Here is an 18,566-nt window from a genome sequence, read left to right on the forward strand (position 1 = left end):
CTGATCCTGCTTGGATAAAAACTTCTCTTCCCTTTGGGCGAAAATCCTGGCTCCACCACAGCCTCCTTGATTTCAACAGACCCAAGGTTTGTCCCCGCTGCCTTCCCGCACTCGGGAGAGCGGTAGGAATCCAGCCTAGGACATTTCTTTTCGTAAGTGTCTTACAATTAACAGGAGCTCATTCACAGGGTTTCATCTTTCTCTCCTGAAAAGATGGAAATCAGTTATCAAAATCCCAACAGACTCATGTCCTGGGATCATTTTTAAAGGCCCCTCAATATTGCTGTAACTAGTCAATAAAATACCTGTCTCTAGAGTTACTTTAGTTTAACAGGTAAAATTATCAGTTATGATGTGCTTCAGATTTTAGATTCTTCAGATTTTATTGGTTTACACAAACAAGTGACTGCAACTCATAGTGTAAGCTGCGAGGTTATAATTTCGCTCTTTCATGCAATATTTTGGTCTATTAATAAATTTATTCCTGACTTATTTAAAGTTGGTTAAAACCCCCGGAGTTTTCAGGGTGAAAAAACATTTATCTTTCAGGGACAGTCTTTCTCCTCTTTTGCCTGATTCTGCCCCTGGTTCCATGGTACCAACTTTACAAAAGGGTAACTCTCCTCTGCTGAGGGCAATGAAACAACTCTCTGGTGCCAGGGGGATTTTTCCTCTTTGGTTTGTGTCCCTGAAGGGCATAATAATTTATTCACACCTGAGCAGTACCAACGGGAGCGCCTGTACAAAGGCCGGGGACCACCATTCCCTCTCATTTTTGCCTTCCATGGGTGGAATAAATTTTGTTAGGTGCACCAAGGCAGGTGTGGGTGTGCACCACCAATAGAAATATGCGCTGTCCACTGTGGGTGTTCTACTAATCAGCTGGGCAGCACCTGAATCTCTTCTGGGCAGCCCACCCGAGCGCTCAGCTTACAGGGAGCTCTGTTGCAGACATATGTGAAAAGTGCAGGACTAAGCTCTTATTTTAGAAGGTGAGAGTTGGAGTCTCAATACTGCAGATACAACACAGCTAAATGCATATGTAGGCCTATAAGGCCCAAGGCCATGGAAATCAGTAGGCACTGAGTAGCAAAAGATTGTCACCAATGCTGATGAGTCACATGGAAACCCCCCAGGAGATGCTACAGGGCAAATATCTTAGCCAGGTGGCTGCCGAAAAGCTGAGGATCTGGTTCAAAATCTCCGTGAGGAGCAGAAAGACATTTGTCTCCAAAGCTGCGTTTCTGCTCAGGGCTTTGATCTTTCCAGATGCTGCTGTGCTGAGAATCTGCCCATTGAGACAACCCACTTCCCAGACTTCTCCTGCGGTTTGTAGGGAAAAGCACATAACTGTTCCTTCCAGCAAACTCCCTGGAAGGCCAGAGTGCAATCCTTTGCCCCCTTCCCTTACGCCGTCGCAACGCCACTGATTTCAAAGCAATCACACCAGTGCACAGCAGAGGGAAAACAGTCCCGTAAGGTTGCAGAGAGGATAAGAATTTGGCCCATTATCTGTATTTTTAAACAAACATTGCAAGGACGGCACATTGCATAGATCTGAGACCTTCCAGGCCCTGTTGTCTCTGCGCATGCTTCTCGGGGCTTGGCTCCAGCAGGATGTGGATTCCTTCAATCCACAACCCCTGGACTCTGGGGGTTGCACGGCAGTGCTAACTTCAGAGTCTGTGGAGGGCAGAGCTGCGGCACATGCTCAAAAGGAGGAGATAGCTTTTGGCTTTCACAAGGCAATGAAATCAGACTTAAAAAGTGAGCTCTTTTCATGCACCATTTAGTCAGGAATTCATTAAAGCCTCATCAAAGCACAGGCTTGGATCAAGTTCGTGGCCAGCTTAGTCTGAGGCGGCAGGCTCAGACTGGGCCACCAGAGCGCTCACTGAGACTGGTATCCCACAAGGGTGTAATTTAGGCACTTTGGGATTCTATGGGGAAGCATTTTCAAAAGTACCTGAGCCTAATCCAACTCAGATCCTAAGTCACCAATTTTCCCCAGCCCGTCATTAATCTTTACACCCATCTGCCCATTGTTAGGCATTAAAAACCAATGCTACAAACAGAAGACCTTTCTCTTTGGCCTCACTCTCCGTCATAATGTAATAAGACTCATCCAGCTGCTTTCCCCACAAATTGGACTGTAATGGAAATAGGTTTCAGCGTTAACCATGTGCATCTATTTCAGCAAAATCAACCAGTCCAGTGGCACTTTAGAGGCCAAAAATTTTAGCTTAGGTAGGGGGCTAGACTCCATGACCTCCTGAGGTCCCTTCCAGCCCTAGAATTCTATGATAATAAAATTTTTAGTCTTTCAGGTGCCATGGGACGGGCAAGTCTAAACTGCAGGCTTCATGCTATGCCATTTGTGTTCCTCTTAGAAAGGCAGAAAGAAAAATATACCAGCTGTTCCCATTGTAAAGAATGTCTCCGTTTTTACAAAACAAAGCAAACAGTACTGTAGCATCTTAAAGACTAACAATATTATTTATTAGTTGATCAGCTTTCTTGGGACAGATCCACTTCTTCAGATCTGGAAAATATTATTATAGCTGGGTTATAATATCTGGAGAATATTATAATATCTGGGTTACAATACTATAATATCGGGGTTATTCTTCAGATCTGAAGAAGTGGGTCTGTCCCACGAAAGCTCATCACCTAATAAAAACAGCGTTAGTCTTTCAGGTGCTAAATGATTTGCTTTTTTTCATTTTGTGAAGATACAAACATGGGTACCTCTGCAACTCTTTCCTTGCTAACTGCCCTTCCACAACTTTCCACATTTCATACCCACACCTAAAAAAGAACTGTTGCTGTAAACTATCCCCTTAGGTTAGAAAAGCCACCCAGCTGGAAATGATCCTTGTTATCATTTAAATACGAAGGCTTAAGTCCTGCAGGCAAAACCCCCATGGAATCCAGGGTGAATTCATCTTGAGTAAAGATGGGGTTTTGTGCCCTAAATCAGTTGTTCCCTGCCAGGAGTACACACACAAGCACGCTAGAGGTACACAAGAGGTCTTCCAGGGGGTACATCAACATTTAGATCAGTGTTTCCTGAACTGTGTTCCTCGCAGAGGCACCGCAGGCGTGGGACACCTTTTTGACATCATATACTGATGGGATAGATTTTCTGTTCTTAAAACCAGATACAATGTTACCTGTTCATTGCTATGATACCTGATTAAATTACTTCATTTGGTTTCTGCTGTTTATGTTGCTGTTTGGTTATTTTTGGTCTGACAACAATTTTTTAAAGAAAATTTTCATAAGTTTTCTGCACAGAAATTACTGTTTATTATATTATATATTGTTTTAACAAGTTTAAGAAACACTGTATCTAGATACTTACCTAGTTTTACAACACACTACATAAAAAGTTATACCAAAGTTAGTATAAACTAAAATTTCATACAGTGACTATTTATGCTGCTCTACTATACACTGAACTGCAAGTACAATATTTATATTCCAATTGATTTATGTTATAATTCCATGATAATAAAAATGAAAGTCAAGAGCTTTTCAGTAATCGTGGGCTGGGACACTTTTGTATTTTTCTGTCTGATTTTGTAAGGAAGTCTTTTGTAGGGAAGTTGAAACTTGGGGATATGCAAAACCAATTTGATTCCTTAAAGGGGTACAGTAGTCTGGAAAAATTTGAGAGGCTCTGCCCTAAATGCCTATATTAGGGGATTATATTTAAAGCAATCATTGTTGAACTTCACGCAGTTATAAAATGTATTTTAAAATTTAAAAGATTTCACACTCAGCTCACGCACCTATTTTAAAACGTTTTTTAAAGATAAAAAGTCACTTGTACAAAATATTTTTCTTATTTTAAAACCCGCACATATTTCACTCCCTTTGGCCCTGATCCTTCAATTGGATCCACCCAGGCCGCGCCCCCAGGAAAACAGTGGAACCTTTGTGGCACTACACGGGCGAGGGGGTCTCCTGGCACAGATCCATTTACTAAAATAGGCCTGACTCTTGAACTTAAAATTATATCCAGCCACACACTGAATGTAAATCGATGATCAACGGTGAGGTGGCCACGGCCAAATGTAATTGGTACTGCATAAAGGCACAGAGACAAAGTCAATCCCATGCCCTAAGAGGGTAGAATCCAGGCCTGTAACCTCCACACCCCACAAGTGCGGCATTCACCACTAGGGATGGCCACTTGGAAGTCAATGGAGCTACAGTGATGACAGGCTCTGTGCTTGGGACGTGAAAGACAGATAATAGAAAAGGATCGGCTAAAAAATGCAGAGAGGGGAGTAATTTTGAGGGGCTTCCAGTATTCCGTTGTTTAGTTTGGTTGTAGTATTTAGAATTGTTATTATCCTGCAACTTATAAGCACGGGGGAAGAAACAGATTTATTTCAGGAGCAGGCACTTTAAACACTAACCAAATAATTTATTAGATGATGAGCTTTTGTGGGATGGACCCACTTCTTTAGATCTGGGAAATTCTGAACCAAATTCTGAAACTTCAGAATTTTCCAGCTCTGGGGAAGTGGATCTGTCCCATGAAAGCTCATCATCTAATAAAATATTTGGTTATTTAAAATGGACAGCGAAGAGGATTTTGAGATGATAAACTTGTAATAATATCAGAGAGGAAGCCGTGTTAGTCTATACACTATCAAAACAAAAAGCAGTCAAGTAGCACTTTAAAGACTAGCAAAATAGTTTATGAGGTGAGCTTTCGTGGGACAGACCGACTTCTTCAGACCATAGCCAGATCGGAAGTCTGTTCTGGTCTGAAGCAGTGGGTCTGTCCCACGAAAGCTCACCTCATAAACTATTTTGCTAGTCTTTAAAGTGCTACTTGACTGCTTTTTGTTGTAATAATATGGAGGACTCACAATTTTTCCTTCCCCCTCTCCTGCTCCTCATTATCTCCCCAAAATAAAATATTCTGCAAGGTTTTGAAAACTGGTGCACCTTAGGCTACATGAGCAATTAGGCTACAAAAAGCAATCAGGCTGTGGCCAAGATTTGCAAAAGCAGAGGCCTGAAGTTAGCCTCCTACACCTGAGTTAAGCACCTAAATAAGTGGTCTTTGAAAAGCGCCCAGCACCCAGCAGCACCCATAGAGAGGAGCCAGCAGGGTGCACCTCACCTTCCACTTGCTTAGTTCAGTAGATCTAAATATAGCTACTTCTCCCCTGCCTCATCCTCCTCACCCAGCTTCCTCCAGCCGGCCCTGGCCTTTCACTTTCCTTTCAGCTTATCCCTCCAGGGACACGCTCACGTCCACTAGACTTCGCTCTCCTTGTGCCTTTACCCCCTTGCCCCACACAGTCTTGTCTAGACCCTTTCCAGGGCGGTGCCTGAACCACCCCAAGCACAATGGGGCCTTGTTCCTGATCAGTCCCTAGGCAACTTACCGAAAAGCAGGACTCACAGTAATCAAAAGCAACCATCAGGAGGCCGCAGCCTCGGCCTGGAGCTCCTTTGGGTTTCTTAAGGGCCCCGAGTGCCTCAGTCAAACCTCCTTGCTCTGAAATCGCCACAAGGAGGCCAGTCCCCTGCTCCCAGGAGCACAGGTGCTGGAACTCGGGGTGCAGGGGGGGCAGCTGCAGGACCCCTGGCCTAGAGTGTTTTCTATACAGGGTTGGGTTCACTGACTCTCACCACCCTTCACTATGAAACTGTTCCAGCGGCCTGACCAGGGACCCTGACTCTCCCTGCCACGTGCCCCCCTCGCCCAAGAGCCCTGCCCTGCCCCACCGCCCCAGGGGACTCTGTCTCCCCCCGCAAAGTGTCTTCCGCCCCCCCCCAAGAACCCTGTCCCCCACCCTGAGCGCTGCGGGCCAGCAAGGAGGAGGGCAGCAGGGCTCCGGCTCCGTTCCCCGCCGCTGAGCAGGAGCAGCAGGCGGCGGCGGGGGAGCACTCACCGAGGTTGTGCCGGGCGGCTCCCGCGGCGCCCCGCGGGGGCAGGCTGTGCAACACGGGTCCGTCGAAGGGCGAGGCGCTCCACGTGGCGCCCATCTCTGGGCTGACGTAGGCGGGGTAGGGGCCGGAGTAGGCGCCGCCGAAGCCCCGGCTGTACTGCTCGCGGCCGCTGTAGGGGGCGGCCTCCCGGGCGCCGCCGGCGGGCAGCGGGGCGCCGGGCGAGAAGAAGCGCGGCGAGGCGGGCGGGTTGTAGGCGGTGGGCTCGGCGGCGCCGGGCTGGCTCCACAGCGAGTGGCTTGCGGCCGGGCTGGCTTGCTGCGAGGAGCCGCCGCCGCCGCCGCCCTGCAGGTAGGGCAGGCCGGGCAGCATGGAGCTCACCCGCGTGGTGGGCACGTAGACCGGCGAGGCGGCCGCCGCCGCGCCGTGCATAAAGCCCCCCGCCCCGTCGTAGGCCGGGGGGCCGTGGTTCGCCGCCATGGCCAGGCTCTGATACATGGCCGGTGCTGCAGACGGCGGGGGGTGGCTGCCGGCCCGGGGACCCGGGCAGTCCTCAGTGCGGACCGGCCAGCCGCAGTCTTCCCTCCGGTCCGCCCAGCCTGCCCTGCGGGCCGGCCGCGCTTAAGGCTGGAGTAATCCGCGGCGGGTGCTGCCCTCGGCTGCGGGGGGGGTGGGGTGCGTGTCCTCAGTGCGGACCGGCCCGCCGCAGTCCTCCCTCCGGTCCGCGCGGTCTGCCCTCCGGGACTGCCGCGTCTAGCGCCGGAGCTGCTGGCCCTGCTGGGCGCCGTCCATCGCGCCAGGCCCCACCGGGCTGGGGGGAAGTTTAAAGATCGGAGCCTCCTCCCTGCGTCTGCTGGTCCGGCTCACACCCACACCTAGGGGACAGAGCGCAGCGGGTTAGGACGTGGGGGAGGGGGACACACACGTGCTCTGCTGCTGCCTCGCAGCCCGGAGATAAGGAGGTTAGAGAGGGGTGGGGGGCACGGGGGGAAGGTGAGAGACGGAGCGTTGCCCCAGGCTCCTCCAGGTACGACCGGCCCTATTGTGGTGCTAATGCGCCGGGGCCGGGCGTTTGATCGCAAATCACATCGGGGCGGATCGCAGGCGACCAGGAGTCTGAGGCGGTCCAGGGAGGAATCAAATTAGGCCTTCCACGGAGACACACCCGCCGAGGGTCGAGAGAGGGAGGCGCGCCCACGGGCGCCGCGAAACGCGCGGGAACATAGGGACCCACGCACAGCTACAGAGAGAGGCGCTGCGCTGAGGGGGACGTGCACAGAGCGAGAAGGGACACGCACAAACACAGAAAAATGCTTTTTTTTCATTTTGATCCCCAAACGTACGTCAGATATGCACAGAGACAGGACCCTCACACCCAGAGGATAGAGGCGCCTGCGCGCAGATGCAAACTGACCTGCCTGCACGTTGCATAAACACAAACACACTCATGCCCCGCATGCTCCCACCGACACATTACAGCCACACACATACAGCGCCGAGCACAAGCAATACCCGCCCGCACAGACGCCCCCAGGCGCACAGGCCCTGCAGAAGCTACGCCCCAGGCTTTGCAGAAATCTGGCGCAGGGGGTGCGACGACATAGGAAGGAAGGATCCCAGCGAACTGCAAATGATCCGGTTCGGTTTCCAAGCCCGCGTTAAAAGAGAAGAACCCACGCTCCTGAGTGGGGCACCAGCAGCTCCGCGAAACCCTTCCTAAGCGGAAGCGCCGGGGAATATTTTGGCAAGAAATGAGCCAGAGTTAAAGACAACGACTTTTTTCAAGGCAGCAAAGGGCCCGATCCTCAGCCCGCGGCGTGGGGCGCGGTTCGCCGGAGAGCCCAGCGCCTGCCAAGCCGAGCTCTGGCGGAAAACTGAAAGCGAAGATTTCCCCGCCCCTCCCCATCCAGCTCTCTCTCGCCCGGGGCTGAGGCCCTGCGATCTGAAGAGGCAAATCAGCTGGGAGTGCTGATCCGGCGGAGAGAAATGGATTTGAACCGCTTTGGGGCCGGAACCCGGACTCTGCAGCGCGGCCCGAGACCTGCTGGAGCTCAAAAAAAAAATGCCTGGCCTCCTCCTAACAAAATCCCAGCGGTGATCATTTACCCCCTCTGGTTCGCTGCTCGCGTTGGGTAACAAGAACCATTATTGCGGGGCGCAGGGGCAGGCAGGAGGGGGTGAGTCGGGGGTAATGGGGGCTGCTGCTTTTTCAAGTAACAGGATTTGGAAGAAAATCAAAAATCGGTGGCTGGTCCTGAAAATGAAACCCGGGGAGCAGAACGCGCCGGGATTTCTCTCCTGCCATTGCCAAGTGTCTTTTAGTGTCCTGAAAGTGTTTCCGCCTTGCTGAATAGACCTTGTCAGCTCTGGCCTTTTTAGGGAGACCCCCTCTTTAAATACCCCTCGGAAACCACCGCCACCCCCACTCATGCATCTGACGAAGCGGGTCTTAGCCCAGAAAGCTTCTGCTCCAAAATATGTTAGTCTATAAGGTGCCGCGGGACTTCTTGTTGTTCTCTGCGTCTCCCCCACAAACTCCGAGCCAGGGACCCCCGTTCCTCGGTCACTTCCCAAAGCAACCGAGCAGTCCTGTGGCATCTTAAAGACCAGCGGTTTGATTTAGCAGCCACGGAACACAGAGCGCGCCCTGCGAGCCTCGAGGCTATCCAAACACACCAGCGGTTCTGTGGCGCTTTAAAGACTTAACCCAATAATGTATTAGGCGAGGAGGTCTCCTGGGACAGACATGGACAACGGACATTGTGCCCAAGCGACTGACAGTGAAAAGCCCATTGCTCTGTCCCACCAAAGCTAATAAAGTATTTGTCAGTCTTTAAAGTGCTACAGGCCTGCTCTGGAGAGGACACAGACAAACGGGACCGTCTCTCTGTTACTATTCAACGTGCCAGGCGCTGCATTCAGCCGCTGGGGATGGAGATCCGTCCCCTGCGTGACAAAACTCGCCCGGATCCAGACAGACATCATCCTCCTCTCCAAATGCAAGAAATGGACATTGGATCCAAGGGCCTGACGGTGAAAAACCCCTCACAGTCAACGGACTTCCCCGACTACAGCCAGGATCTGTGCCAGGCGCTGAGGAAGTGGGTCTGCCCCCGAAAGCTCGCCGCCTAATAAATTACTGTGTTAGTCTTTAAAGTGCTGCTGGGCTGCTTTCATGTCTCCAGGGAATACAACTGGGAGACCCCCCCCCCAAACAAAGGAGAACTCTGACAAACCGGCAAACTAGACGCTTCGGCCTGTGCAAATAAATACACATCCAAATGGGTAGGTCTTGGAAGGGCTGGGGGAGCGTTTACAGCCTAGTGAAAAGCAAGAAGTCCTGTGGTACCAACCGATTGCTTGGAGCATAAGATTTCCTGGGCAAAGACCCGCTGGGCCAGAGGCGCGTGAGGAGATGGAAAAAGGAAGACGCTGGAGGCCGGTGGAAATGAATTAATTCGCTCCCCATTTCAGAACCCGAATTTAAGATTCTTTTTTTCAGCTGTGATTAAGTCGCTGCAACATTGTCCACAAAGATCAAGAATTATCTGGGAGACACCAAGGCCGGGGGAGACAAGGAGAAGCGCCCTGGAGTCTTGGCCTGATGGGGCTTTTGCATGGTATTATTGTATTTAAGAACTGATCTTGCTCGGCGGGAGCGCTGAGTGATTTTGTTGGAAAGGGACGCCCTTCTCCGGCCGGAGAGAAATCCCGGCGCGTTCTGCTCTCCGGGTTTCATTTTCAGGACCAGCCACCTCGCGGATATGATTTTTTTCCCCCTCCAAATCCTGTTACTTGAAAAAGCAGCAGCCCCCATTACCCCCGACTCACCCCCCCTTGCCTGCCCCTGCGCCCCGCAATAATGATTCTTGCTACCCAACGCTAGCAGCGAACCAGACGGGGTAAATGATCACCGCTGGGATTTTGTTAGAAGGGGGCCAGGCATTTTTTTGAGCTCCAGCAGGTCTCGGCCAGCGCCCAATAGCAGAAAAGCCAGGGAGTTTAGTAATCTACTCAGAAAGACAACAAGAAGTCCCCTGGCACTTTATGGACTAACAGGTATTTTGGAGCAGAACTTTGCTGGGCAAAGATCCGCTTCATCAGATGCGTGCGTGCTCCCCTCGAATCGACTGGCTGCACTTTATAATCTCTGCAAGAACAGATCCGAAGCCGTGGGTCTGACCCAGGGCTGAGGAAGCGGATCTTTGCCCAGGAAAGCTTCTGCTCCAAAAGATCTGTTAGTCTATAAGGTGCCACAGGACTTCTTGTTGTTTTTGAAGATACAGACTAACGCGGCTCCCTCTCTGGTACTAGTGAGACAGCGAACTGGTCTTACAGACCACCAGAGAGGTGGCCGCGTTAGGCTGCGTCCGAACAAAACAAAACCGGCCGTCCTTTAGCACCTTAAGGGCTAACAAAATCCTTTAGAAGGTGCTGAGTTTCCCTGGGACAGACCCACGGCCTCGGATCTGTTCTTGCAGAGATTATAAAGTGCAGCCAAAGGAAGATGCCGACGTTCTGCCTGCAGCTGAGGTCTCCTTGCTTCTTACTTTCGGCAAATGTTCCCCGCTGGACGGGCTAGGAGGGCAGTTGATTCGAGGGGGGCTCCTCTTTGGTAGGATTTACGTGTGACAACCGAGGGTGCAGCCCCCCAAAGGAATCCGCCTCCCTCCCTCGGAGTGGGGTTAGAATCCAGAGAGAGCGGTCCTAGATAAGGGCAGATAACTCGCGAGGCCGGGAGAGACCAGGGAGGTGGACGCGGGCGACTCAGGCACGCCACGAAGGAAATCTGGGAGCTCCTCAGTCGGCGGGCTGGATCTGGAGAAGGGGAACTTGTCTAAACGACCCACCCCGATCCGCCCGGAGCCCGGGCCTCCAAATCGGCTGAGCTTTGCCCCTTCCGCCAGGGCAGAAACGAACGACACCGGGGGAGGGGGCGAAATCCACCTGGGAATTTTTCCTCCCTGGACAACATTCTGCCTGGGGCTCGGAGCGCTCCCAAGGAGGCAGGAGCTGAAGGAGGCGAGCGACTTTGGAATCGTTTGCGAGGCATTACCCGGGGAGTCAGAGGCGATCGCGGCAGAGCTGCGTTCCTGGAGCCCAACGGAGCTGGGGAAGCGCCTGGACAGGTAACAAGAAACGCGCTACCCACCTTTGGTGATGCTGGAGACGGGGCGCACCGGCTGGAGGCTGGCCTGGCCCGTGCGCTCTTGGAGACGGGGCGCACCGGCTGGAGGCCTGGCGTGGCTGTTCCCGGCTCGCTCGCGGGGACCCACTGGGGCGTGGGGCTTCCCCCCTCCCCCACCAGCCTTTGCCTGGTCTCTCTGCCTCCTGCTCCTCTCCCACTTGGTGACTGGTCTCCCGGCGTCACGTGGCGGGGAGACAATCTCTTGCACCATCAGCCGGCGCCAGCCTTCATTCCTGTTCAGGGGAAAAAAAAAAACCCAGCAGCCAAAGTCCGGCCGCCTCGTCCCTGGTCGCTCCGCTCAGCCGGGAAGGGGGCTCGCAGCTGGAGCCAATTTATTAACCCCCCACCCACCAATTTCCCCTAGCCACGTGCACCAAAGGCCCGGCCCAGTAAACTCTCTGGCTAGTTGTTTTGCCCAGAGCTGCGCTTTGAGGTGGCCCAGGGCCGCTTCTGTTGGGGGAAGCGTCCACACACGGTCCCCTCCCGCGCACTAACACGTGTTCCCTTCGCAGCTGGAGTCAGGGCGTTTATCCCCTTTTCCCATGGCGTTGGCCGTCCGGGCCAGAGGCCCCTGCTGGCTGGCGCATCCTCAATGGCCTCAGGGGGCTTCTGGTGTCCCTGGCGAAGGCAGGCTTCCCGCTGGGGATCAGTCCATGAGCAGGGAGCGGTGTGGGATTTCCAGGGGCTGCTGGTGGGGCCTTCGGGGGGGGGCTGTAGCGCCCCCAAACTGGGGTGTCCAGCGCCCCCAACTGCCCTCCACAACCCAATCCCTCTCCCCTCCAGGGCGCAGGCCCTGGTGTGCCAGAGCGGCTCTGGCATGGGTGCGGGACCCCCTGACGGCCTCTCCCCCAGGTCTAAAGGTGAGTGGGGCCATAACAGAGCTCCAAAATTCCCATCGATCGCCGTGTAGCCGTCGGATCCCGGTAAAAGCGGCAGCGCCGGAGCCTGGCCCCAGCGGGACCGGGGCGTTGCATCACGTCCAACGCCTGATCTGTTCCCAAAGGGACCCAGGAGTCCGGGCCAAGTCTGCCAGTTTCACCTCCGCGTCCCCTGCTCCTGCGCCCGCCGCCGAGCTCAGCTCCAGCCGTGGGGTGCGTTACCCGCCGGGCCAACCTAACCCTCCGCCGCTGCACCAGCTCTTCCCACGGGCTTTATCCCGGGCGAAAGGGGCGACACCGCCGTCCGATAAGCAGTGATCCGCCCGCCCCGGGGTGTCCGCCGGGGACCAGCCAGACCCCCACCCCACCCCCCAGGCAGGCACAAACCAGCTACCGGCCGGACTAAGGCGGGGGAAGGTAAAAGACGAGGTGGGAGCAGGTCGCCCCTGCCTGGCCGCTGGCTCGGTCTCCAAGCGCGGCGCGACCGAGATTAATGCATGAAATCCCCCGGCTTTCTGCGGCCGCTTGTTCCTTTCTGTGACCCGCAGCTGCTTTGTCCTCCCCCCCTCTCGCGGGCCTATCTTGTCCCCTGCGCTTTGCAGCCTTAGCGAAGTCGAGCCCGCTTGGTTTTCAAGGGCCGAGAGCTGCGCCAGCCTAATCTAACCAGCCATGATGGTTTTCACAAGCCCAATCTGGCGTCCAGAGGAAGGGGAACATCCCCCTCCGGGCGGTAGCTCGAACCCCGCGAGGGCAGAGCGCAGCTGCTGTCAGAAAACCCCGGGAGGCTTTCCGAAAGGACAAAGCCAAACCCGACCGCGCGCACGCCTATTTTAAACAGTTCTTGGGACCTGATTTCGGCTCTGCTGCGTGTCATGTTAAGTCCCTGTTTTAGTTTGCACGCGAAGAGCCAGCGGCTGGCAGCAGCTCGGGTGCACTCTGGAAAAAATCCGAGGAACAAACACATCCATTCTCCCGAAGCGCAGGAAACGCCCAAGGAAGGCGCAGAGAAATGCTGGGGTCTTTGAAATTCGCAATTCTCCGCGGGCAGCGGGAACCTCTTCCCGCAAAACAAAAAACGAGCCCCAGAGGCGAAATCTGCTTAGGGGAAAATGCTCGGAGCCCTGAGGGGGTTTGTGATTGTGTCTGGTGGAAAAACAAAGCGCTCGGGGGAGGCATTCAGCTCCCCGCCGAGCTGCTCTGGGAAACGCAGAGCACAGTTGCTATTTTCAGACTGACAGGCTTATTTTTCCCGGGCTGCGCCCCACCAAAGCGAGCGCCCGAATAAATGCGCCTGTCTGCTTTATCCGGACCGTTGTTTCTGCTGAAATCAGCCTGACCCGGCTACTACCCCCACTGAGTCTTATTTCTGTGGGGGTAGAAATCATTCAGCTTGTAAACCCAGCGCGGGACGGGATCCACCCCGGCTCACGATTGCCCTCCGATTTCCAGGCACGAGTGGAAGAACTGATTTATACTCTACATAACAGCGCCGGGTCTGGCGCTGGGCGATCTGTCCCGTGTAATCTGCTCTCTTGCCGTACACCAAGGCATCCCCTGTGCTCGGATGGTACCGCAATGGGTCAATGTTTTGCAGACACACAGACATGCGGGGAATAGGACGATGCGCCCAGGCGCCTGCTCGTTGGAACGCGCGTTCGAGGCAGCCATCCTATTCAGGAGCGGTCCTGCAGCCGCGAGTGTCTCTGTGATCTGAAGCAGTGGGGCGGTCCCGCGAAAGCTCATCACCGCGTCAGTTAGTTTGTGGGTCTTTAGAGTGCTACTGGGCTTGGTTTGGGAGCCTAACCCGTTTAGCGCAAAGCGGTCAGGGGAAGACCCACTTCTCCGGACTTTCAGCAACTTTGCCCCACCAAAGCTCCTGGCCTTGTAAATAAATTGTTGCTCTTTAAGCCACTGGGTTGGGGTTTTTGTTTGTAACTGCAGACTAACAGGGCTCCCCCTCTGAGAGAGAGAGAGAGAGAGAGATACACATCTCATACAGCTGAAGGGGGCACTCCCCTCCCTTGCCTATATATATATATTTCTGTATAGAGAGAGAGAGATTTCTTTACAAATCTATCGCAGCGGCGCACACAACTGCTTCAGGATAGGTAACACACTGTGGGCAGTGTATATCTGTCTGCACATATTGCACGCCTGTGTGGGTGTTTATCATTTACACTACCTATCATTCCTTATATATTCGGGGTCCATGCATGGTGTATAAATGATCAGCACCCACAAAGGTCTGGGATCTACGCCCGTAGAGATACACTGCTCACACAATGGGCTGGTGCGTGACACAATTAGCCCGAAGCCCTTGTGTGGCCCGGCCCTTGCGTTAGATTTCTAAAGCACACACCTTCGCGGGTGCATTTCCCCCTGGCTGCCTGTAACGCCGAAGAGGACTTTCGTTCTCCGCAGCCCGCACGGGACCCGAGCCCAGGAAGGTTGATTGAGATGGTGTTTAATACCCACGCTTTCCTTTTTTAAACAAACGCACGGGCCGTGGTTGCCAGGAGCAGGGGAAATTTCAAGGACCTGTCTGCGTTTTGTTGATCTCCCGGCTTGTTCCAGGGTTTTCACACTGTCAGCTGCGTGCTCAGAAGCAGTCGAGAACAGACATAAAGTTTGCGGGGCGCTGGATTCGAACCCCGTGTCCCGGGGTATCGCCAGCCTATTAAAATAGCTACCCCACCGCTTGAAGATGCCGGATACAGCCGAGGAGGAACTGATAGGGCAGGCAGTTTTTTTTCCTGATTCTCTTAGAAAGGGATGTCCAGCCGTACCGCAAGAACAAAATACATTGGTGCCTTTCCGATTGCATGGGAACGGCTGAGGAACGCAATTCATTAGACAAACATTTCCTATATCGATAGGAAATATTTTCATATGTAGAGGCAACATTTTTCTAAAGAATTCTGTTCCTCAGCCCTCTCCCCACACACAAACACCCCTCCATACCAAAACAAACAAGCAGTCCGGTAGCACTTTAACGACTAACAAAATAACCTGATAAATTATTTCGTTAGTCTTTAAAGTGCTGCTGGATGGCTTTTTTGTTTTGATAGTATACAGACTAAACAGGGCTGTCTCTCTGTTACCCCTGCATATGGGAACAGGGCGGTAGCCAGTTGGTCTGTACTCCAACAAAGCAAACCAGCAGAAATGTAGCCCTTGAAAGACGAACAAAATGATTTATTCGGGGAGGAGCTCTCGTGGGACAGACCCACCACGAAAGCTCCTCACCAAATAAATCATTTTTTTCGTCTTTCAAGCGCTCCGTTTCTGCTGCTTTGTTTTGCTAAAGTACAGGGCTAACTCGGCCACCTCTCTGTTCCAGGGCATTGCATTGCCGGTGAAACTGACGCCTTAGCCGCCGTGAAACTGACAGCTCCCGTGGGATTCTGCCGCCCCTGTTGGGACTTGGAACAAACGTTTCGCCGTCGTTGCGTGTTGTTTTGGTTTGTTTGGCGGGGGCATGAGAAGAGGGGGGCTCCCGCCACGTTTCTGGGCGATCGGGAGGGGGGGGCAGGAAATGTGTCTCAGGCAGGGAACCAGGCGCCCAACTTTTCAGAACGGGCTAAGAAGAAGACAAGGGAAAGGTTCGCGGCTCTAGTCCGGCTGATTGATCGCTTCCCGCTGGACGCCCCACCCGAGAGCGAGACCAAATCTGGCGCTCCAAAGTTTCAAACCCGGGTGCTGTTTCAAGGCAGAGGAGCAGCAAAACGCGGCCCCCATTGTGAGTCGACGTATCTATCGCCCGCCTGTGTGTTTTATCTTGACACAGACTGGGTCTGTCCCAGGAAGGCTCAGCGCCTAATAAATTATTTGGTTAGTCTTTAAAGTGCTACTGGACTGCTTTTTTGTTTCGATAGTATATAGACTATCAGGGCTCCCTCTCTGTTACTAGACCGCACACGTGTGTATTACAAGCACGTTTTCTAGATTCTCTTTTATGTTCAAATTGGACACATTAACACGTGCTTTGAACCGGGGTGGGAATTTTCTGAGTCACTATAGGGGCTCGTTTGCACACTTGGCTTCATCTAATTCTTGACTCCCCCCCCACTTCTGCCCCCTACTCTCTGCTTTGCTCACCTTGATCATTTTTTTTTCTGATTTGTCCACCTTGATTCCTGTTTTTGGTTCTCTGTGCCTTAAATATTGAGTGTGGTCTGGTTTGGCTACGGGCTGAAGAAGTGGGTCTGTCCCACGAAAGCTCATCGCCTAATAAATTATTTGGTTAGTCTTTAAAGTGCTACTGGGCTGCTTTTCTAGATTGTGAAGGCACAGAAAAAGCCAGCGGTCCTGTAGCCCCTTGGAGACCAACATTGTCATTTATTTCCTGGGTGAGACCCACCCCGTCAGAGCTCAGAAATACACGCGTTTTGGTCTCTAAGTGACACAGGGCTGCTTGCGGGGTTTGTTGTTATTGTTCGGGTGATTATTTTTTCTCAGTTTGTTTCTGTGACGCTCCAGGCTAACACCGCCCCCCACCCGCCTCTCCCAGGGATGCGCCCGCGTCCAACCCACGCGCGTGTAACACACCGGCGCACGCCCCTGTGCGGTGCAGCGGATAGGGGTGTTCCTGAGTCTTTCTTGGGCAGCAGCATTGCAGGGGTTTCACGGGAACCCGAGGGGAAATGCTCCGCCCGGCAAAGAGAGACAGAGAGAAAACGAAACCCAGCGGGAGGGAACCCCGGCTTGGAGGCGGGATTGCTCAGTGACGCGTCAGGGGGGTCCCTTGTCACCGGCTGGGAAGATTTGGGGGCAGGGGGTTTCTGGTGCATTAAAATATTGGGGGGTGAGTCCTCGGTAACCCCGCTGTAAAACGAATCCGTACTCCGGGAAGGAGGGGATCTGGCAGCTGCTGTACCTCCGCAGCCTCCGGGCGGCTATCGCAAGACAGCGAGCGTGCAAGGTGGTAGTGAGTGGACGTGCAAGGCGGGAGCGAGTGGGCATTCAAAGCAGACGGGGGCGAGTGCATAAGGCGGGCGGAAGCGGGTGTGCAAGGCGGGAGTGAGCAGGTGTGCAAGGTGGTAGTGAGTGGGCGTGCAAGGCGGGCGGGAGCGACCGTGCAAGGCGGGCGGGCGGATTTTCCCACCTAGCACTTTCACAGGCCAGCGCTTTCCCGCTGTGAGCACCTCGGGGTCCTCAGGGTCCCCCCAGATCTCGGGGTGACTTGGCCCCAGCGCCCCACGTCGGCCCGAATTCAATCCACCCAGCCGATCCGCCCCGTACGGGGCTCCCTCTCCATGGGGCCGGGCCGGGGGACGCGGGGCGTAGGGAAGGACCCCCAAGAGAGGGCCCGATCCTGGTGCCGGGGGGGGGCGGTGACCCCCTCGCCGCCCAGCCCAGGCCCGGGGCTCTCCGCCGGCCTGCCGCCCCCACGCGCGTCCTTTCCCGCGCAGGGAAACAGACGCAGCCATAGGCGGCTGTGGGCTACGAGGGGGCCCGATCCCGGCCGGGGCGGGGGGCAGGGCTGGAGCCCGAGGGAGCTCGTCTGCCCCGGGGGCTGCCTGGGGCTGGAGCAGTCACGGGGAGGCTGCCTGGGGGGCGGGCCTGGCCGGCTCTGTCCTAACCGCACCCGCCCGCCGTCCTGCGGCACCCCAAAGACTAACAAACCGGTGCGGAGCTCCCCGGGCCCGGCCCCGCGGCCGCGGATCTGCAGCGCCGAGCCAGGCGCACGGCCCGGCGGCGGGAACCGGGCGGGCAAACCCAAAGCGCGGCCCGAAGGAGGGCGGGGACGGGGGAGTTAAGGGTCCGGCCTGAAATCATTACACCAGCAAAGCAGCCCTGGGTTTGGACTGGACCGGTTACTGGTCCCCCGCCCCCCGCCTTGCCTGTCAGTGTGATGTCACAGCCCCTCTTACCTGTCACAGGGTGATGTCACAGCCCCGCCTTGCCTGTCAGTGTGATGTCACAGCCCTGCCTTGCTTATCACAGGGTGATGTCACAGCCCCGCCTTGCCTGTCAGTGTGATCTCACAGCCCTGCCTTGCCTATCACAGGGTGACGTCACAACCCGCCTTGCCTGTAAGTGTGATGTCACAGACCCTCTTACCTGTCATAGGGTGATGTCACAGCCCTGCCTTGCCTATCACAGGGTGATGTCACAACCCCGCCTTGCCTGTCAGTGTGATGTCACAGCTCCGACCTTACTTATAAGTGTGATGTCACAGCCCCGCCTTGCCTGTCAGTGTGATGTCACATCCGCGCCTTACCTATCAGTGTGATGTCACAGCTCCACCGCCTTACTTATTGCAGTCTGACGTCACCGCCCGCCTTTTCCCATCAGTGTGACGTGACAACCTTCGCCTCCTCACTGCAGTGTGATGTGACAGCTCTGCCCCCCAGCCGCCTTAGCCAGCAGGGACCAGAGGCAGAGCAACGTCCTGGGCAGGCGGGTGTGCTTACCTCGGGCACTGGTCCAGCGCCAAACGAGCGGGCGGAGAGAGATACGGGTGTGTGCGGACAGCCTCGGCGAGGGAGCAGTGGTGGTCCGCAGCGTCCCCCTAAACAAGCAGTCCCGGGGCACCTCAGAGCCTAACAGCGTGAGCTTTGCTGGGTAAGACCAACCTAGAG

At 54.5% G+C, this 18,566-nt stretch overlaps 1 protein-coding gene across 2 annotated transcripts in view; it reads right to left on the reverse strand.

Annotated features, from left to right (window-relative positions):
* GATA4 (GATA binding protein 4) overlaps positions 1-13,249 on the reverse strand; it is a 55,322-nt gene extending 42,073 nt beyond the window's left edge. The window contains exons 1-2 of one of the 2 annotated variants that reach the window (XM_074991496.1): positions 11,069-13,244; positions 5,922-6,791 (exon numbers count right to left, since the gene is read on the reverse strand). In XM_074991496.1, coding sequence (XP_074847597.1) covers positions 5,922-6,414 — 493 coding nt within the window. In that variant the 5' untranslated portion in view covers positions 6,415-6,791; positions 11,069-13,244. Of the gene's footprint in view, positions 1-5,921; positions 6,792-11,068 lie in introns of both variants that reach the window. The other variant, XM_074991497.1, reaches the window with a different exon arrangement.
* Between the last annotated feature and the right edge of the window lie 5,317 nt (positions 13,250-18,566).

The sequence above is a fragment of the Carettochelys insculpta genome, chromosome 3 (genome assembly GCF_033958435.1).
Source record: "Carettochelys insculpta isolate YL-2023 chromosome 3, ASM3395843v1, whole genome shotgun sequence".
Taxonomy (NCBI): Eukaryota; Metazoa; Chordata; order Testudines; family Carettochelyidae; genus Carettochelys; species Carettochelys insculpta.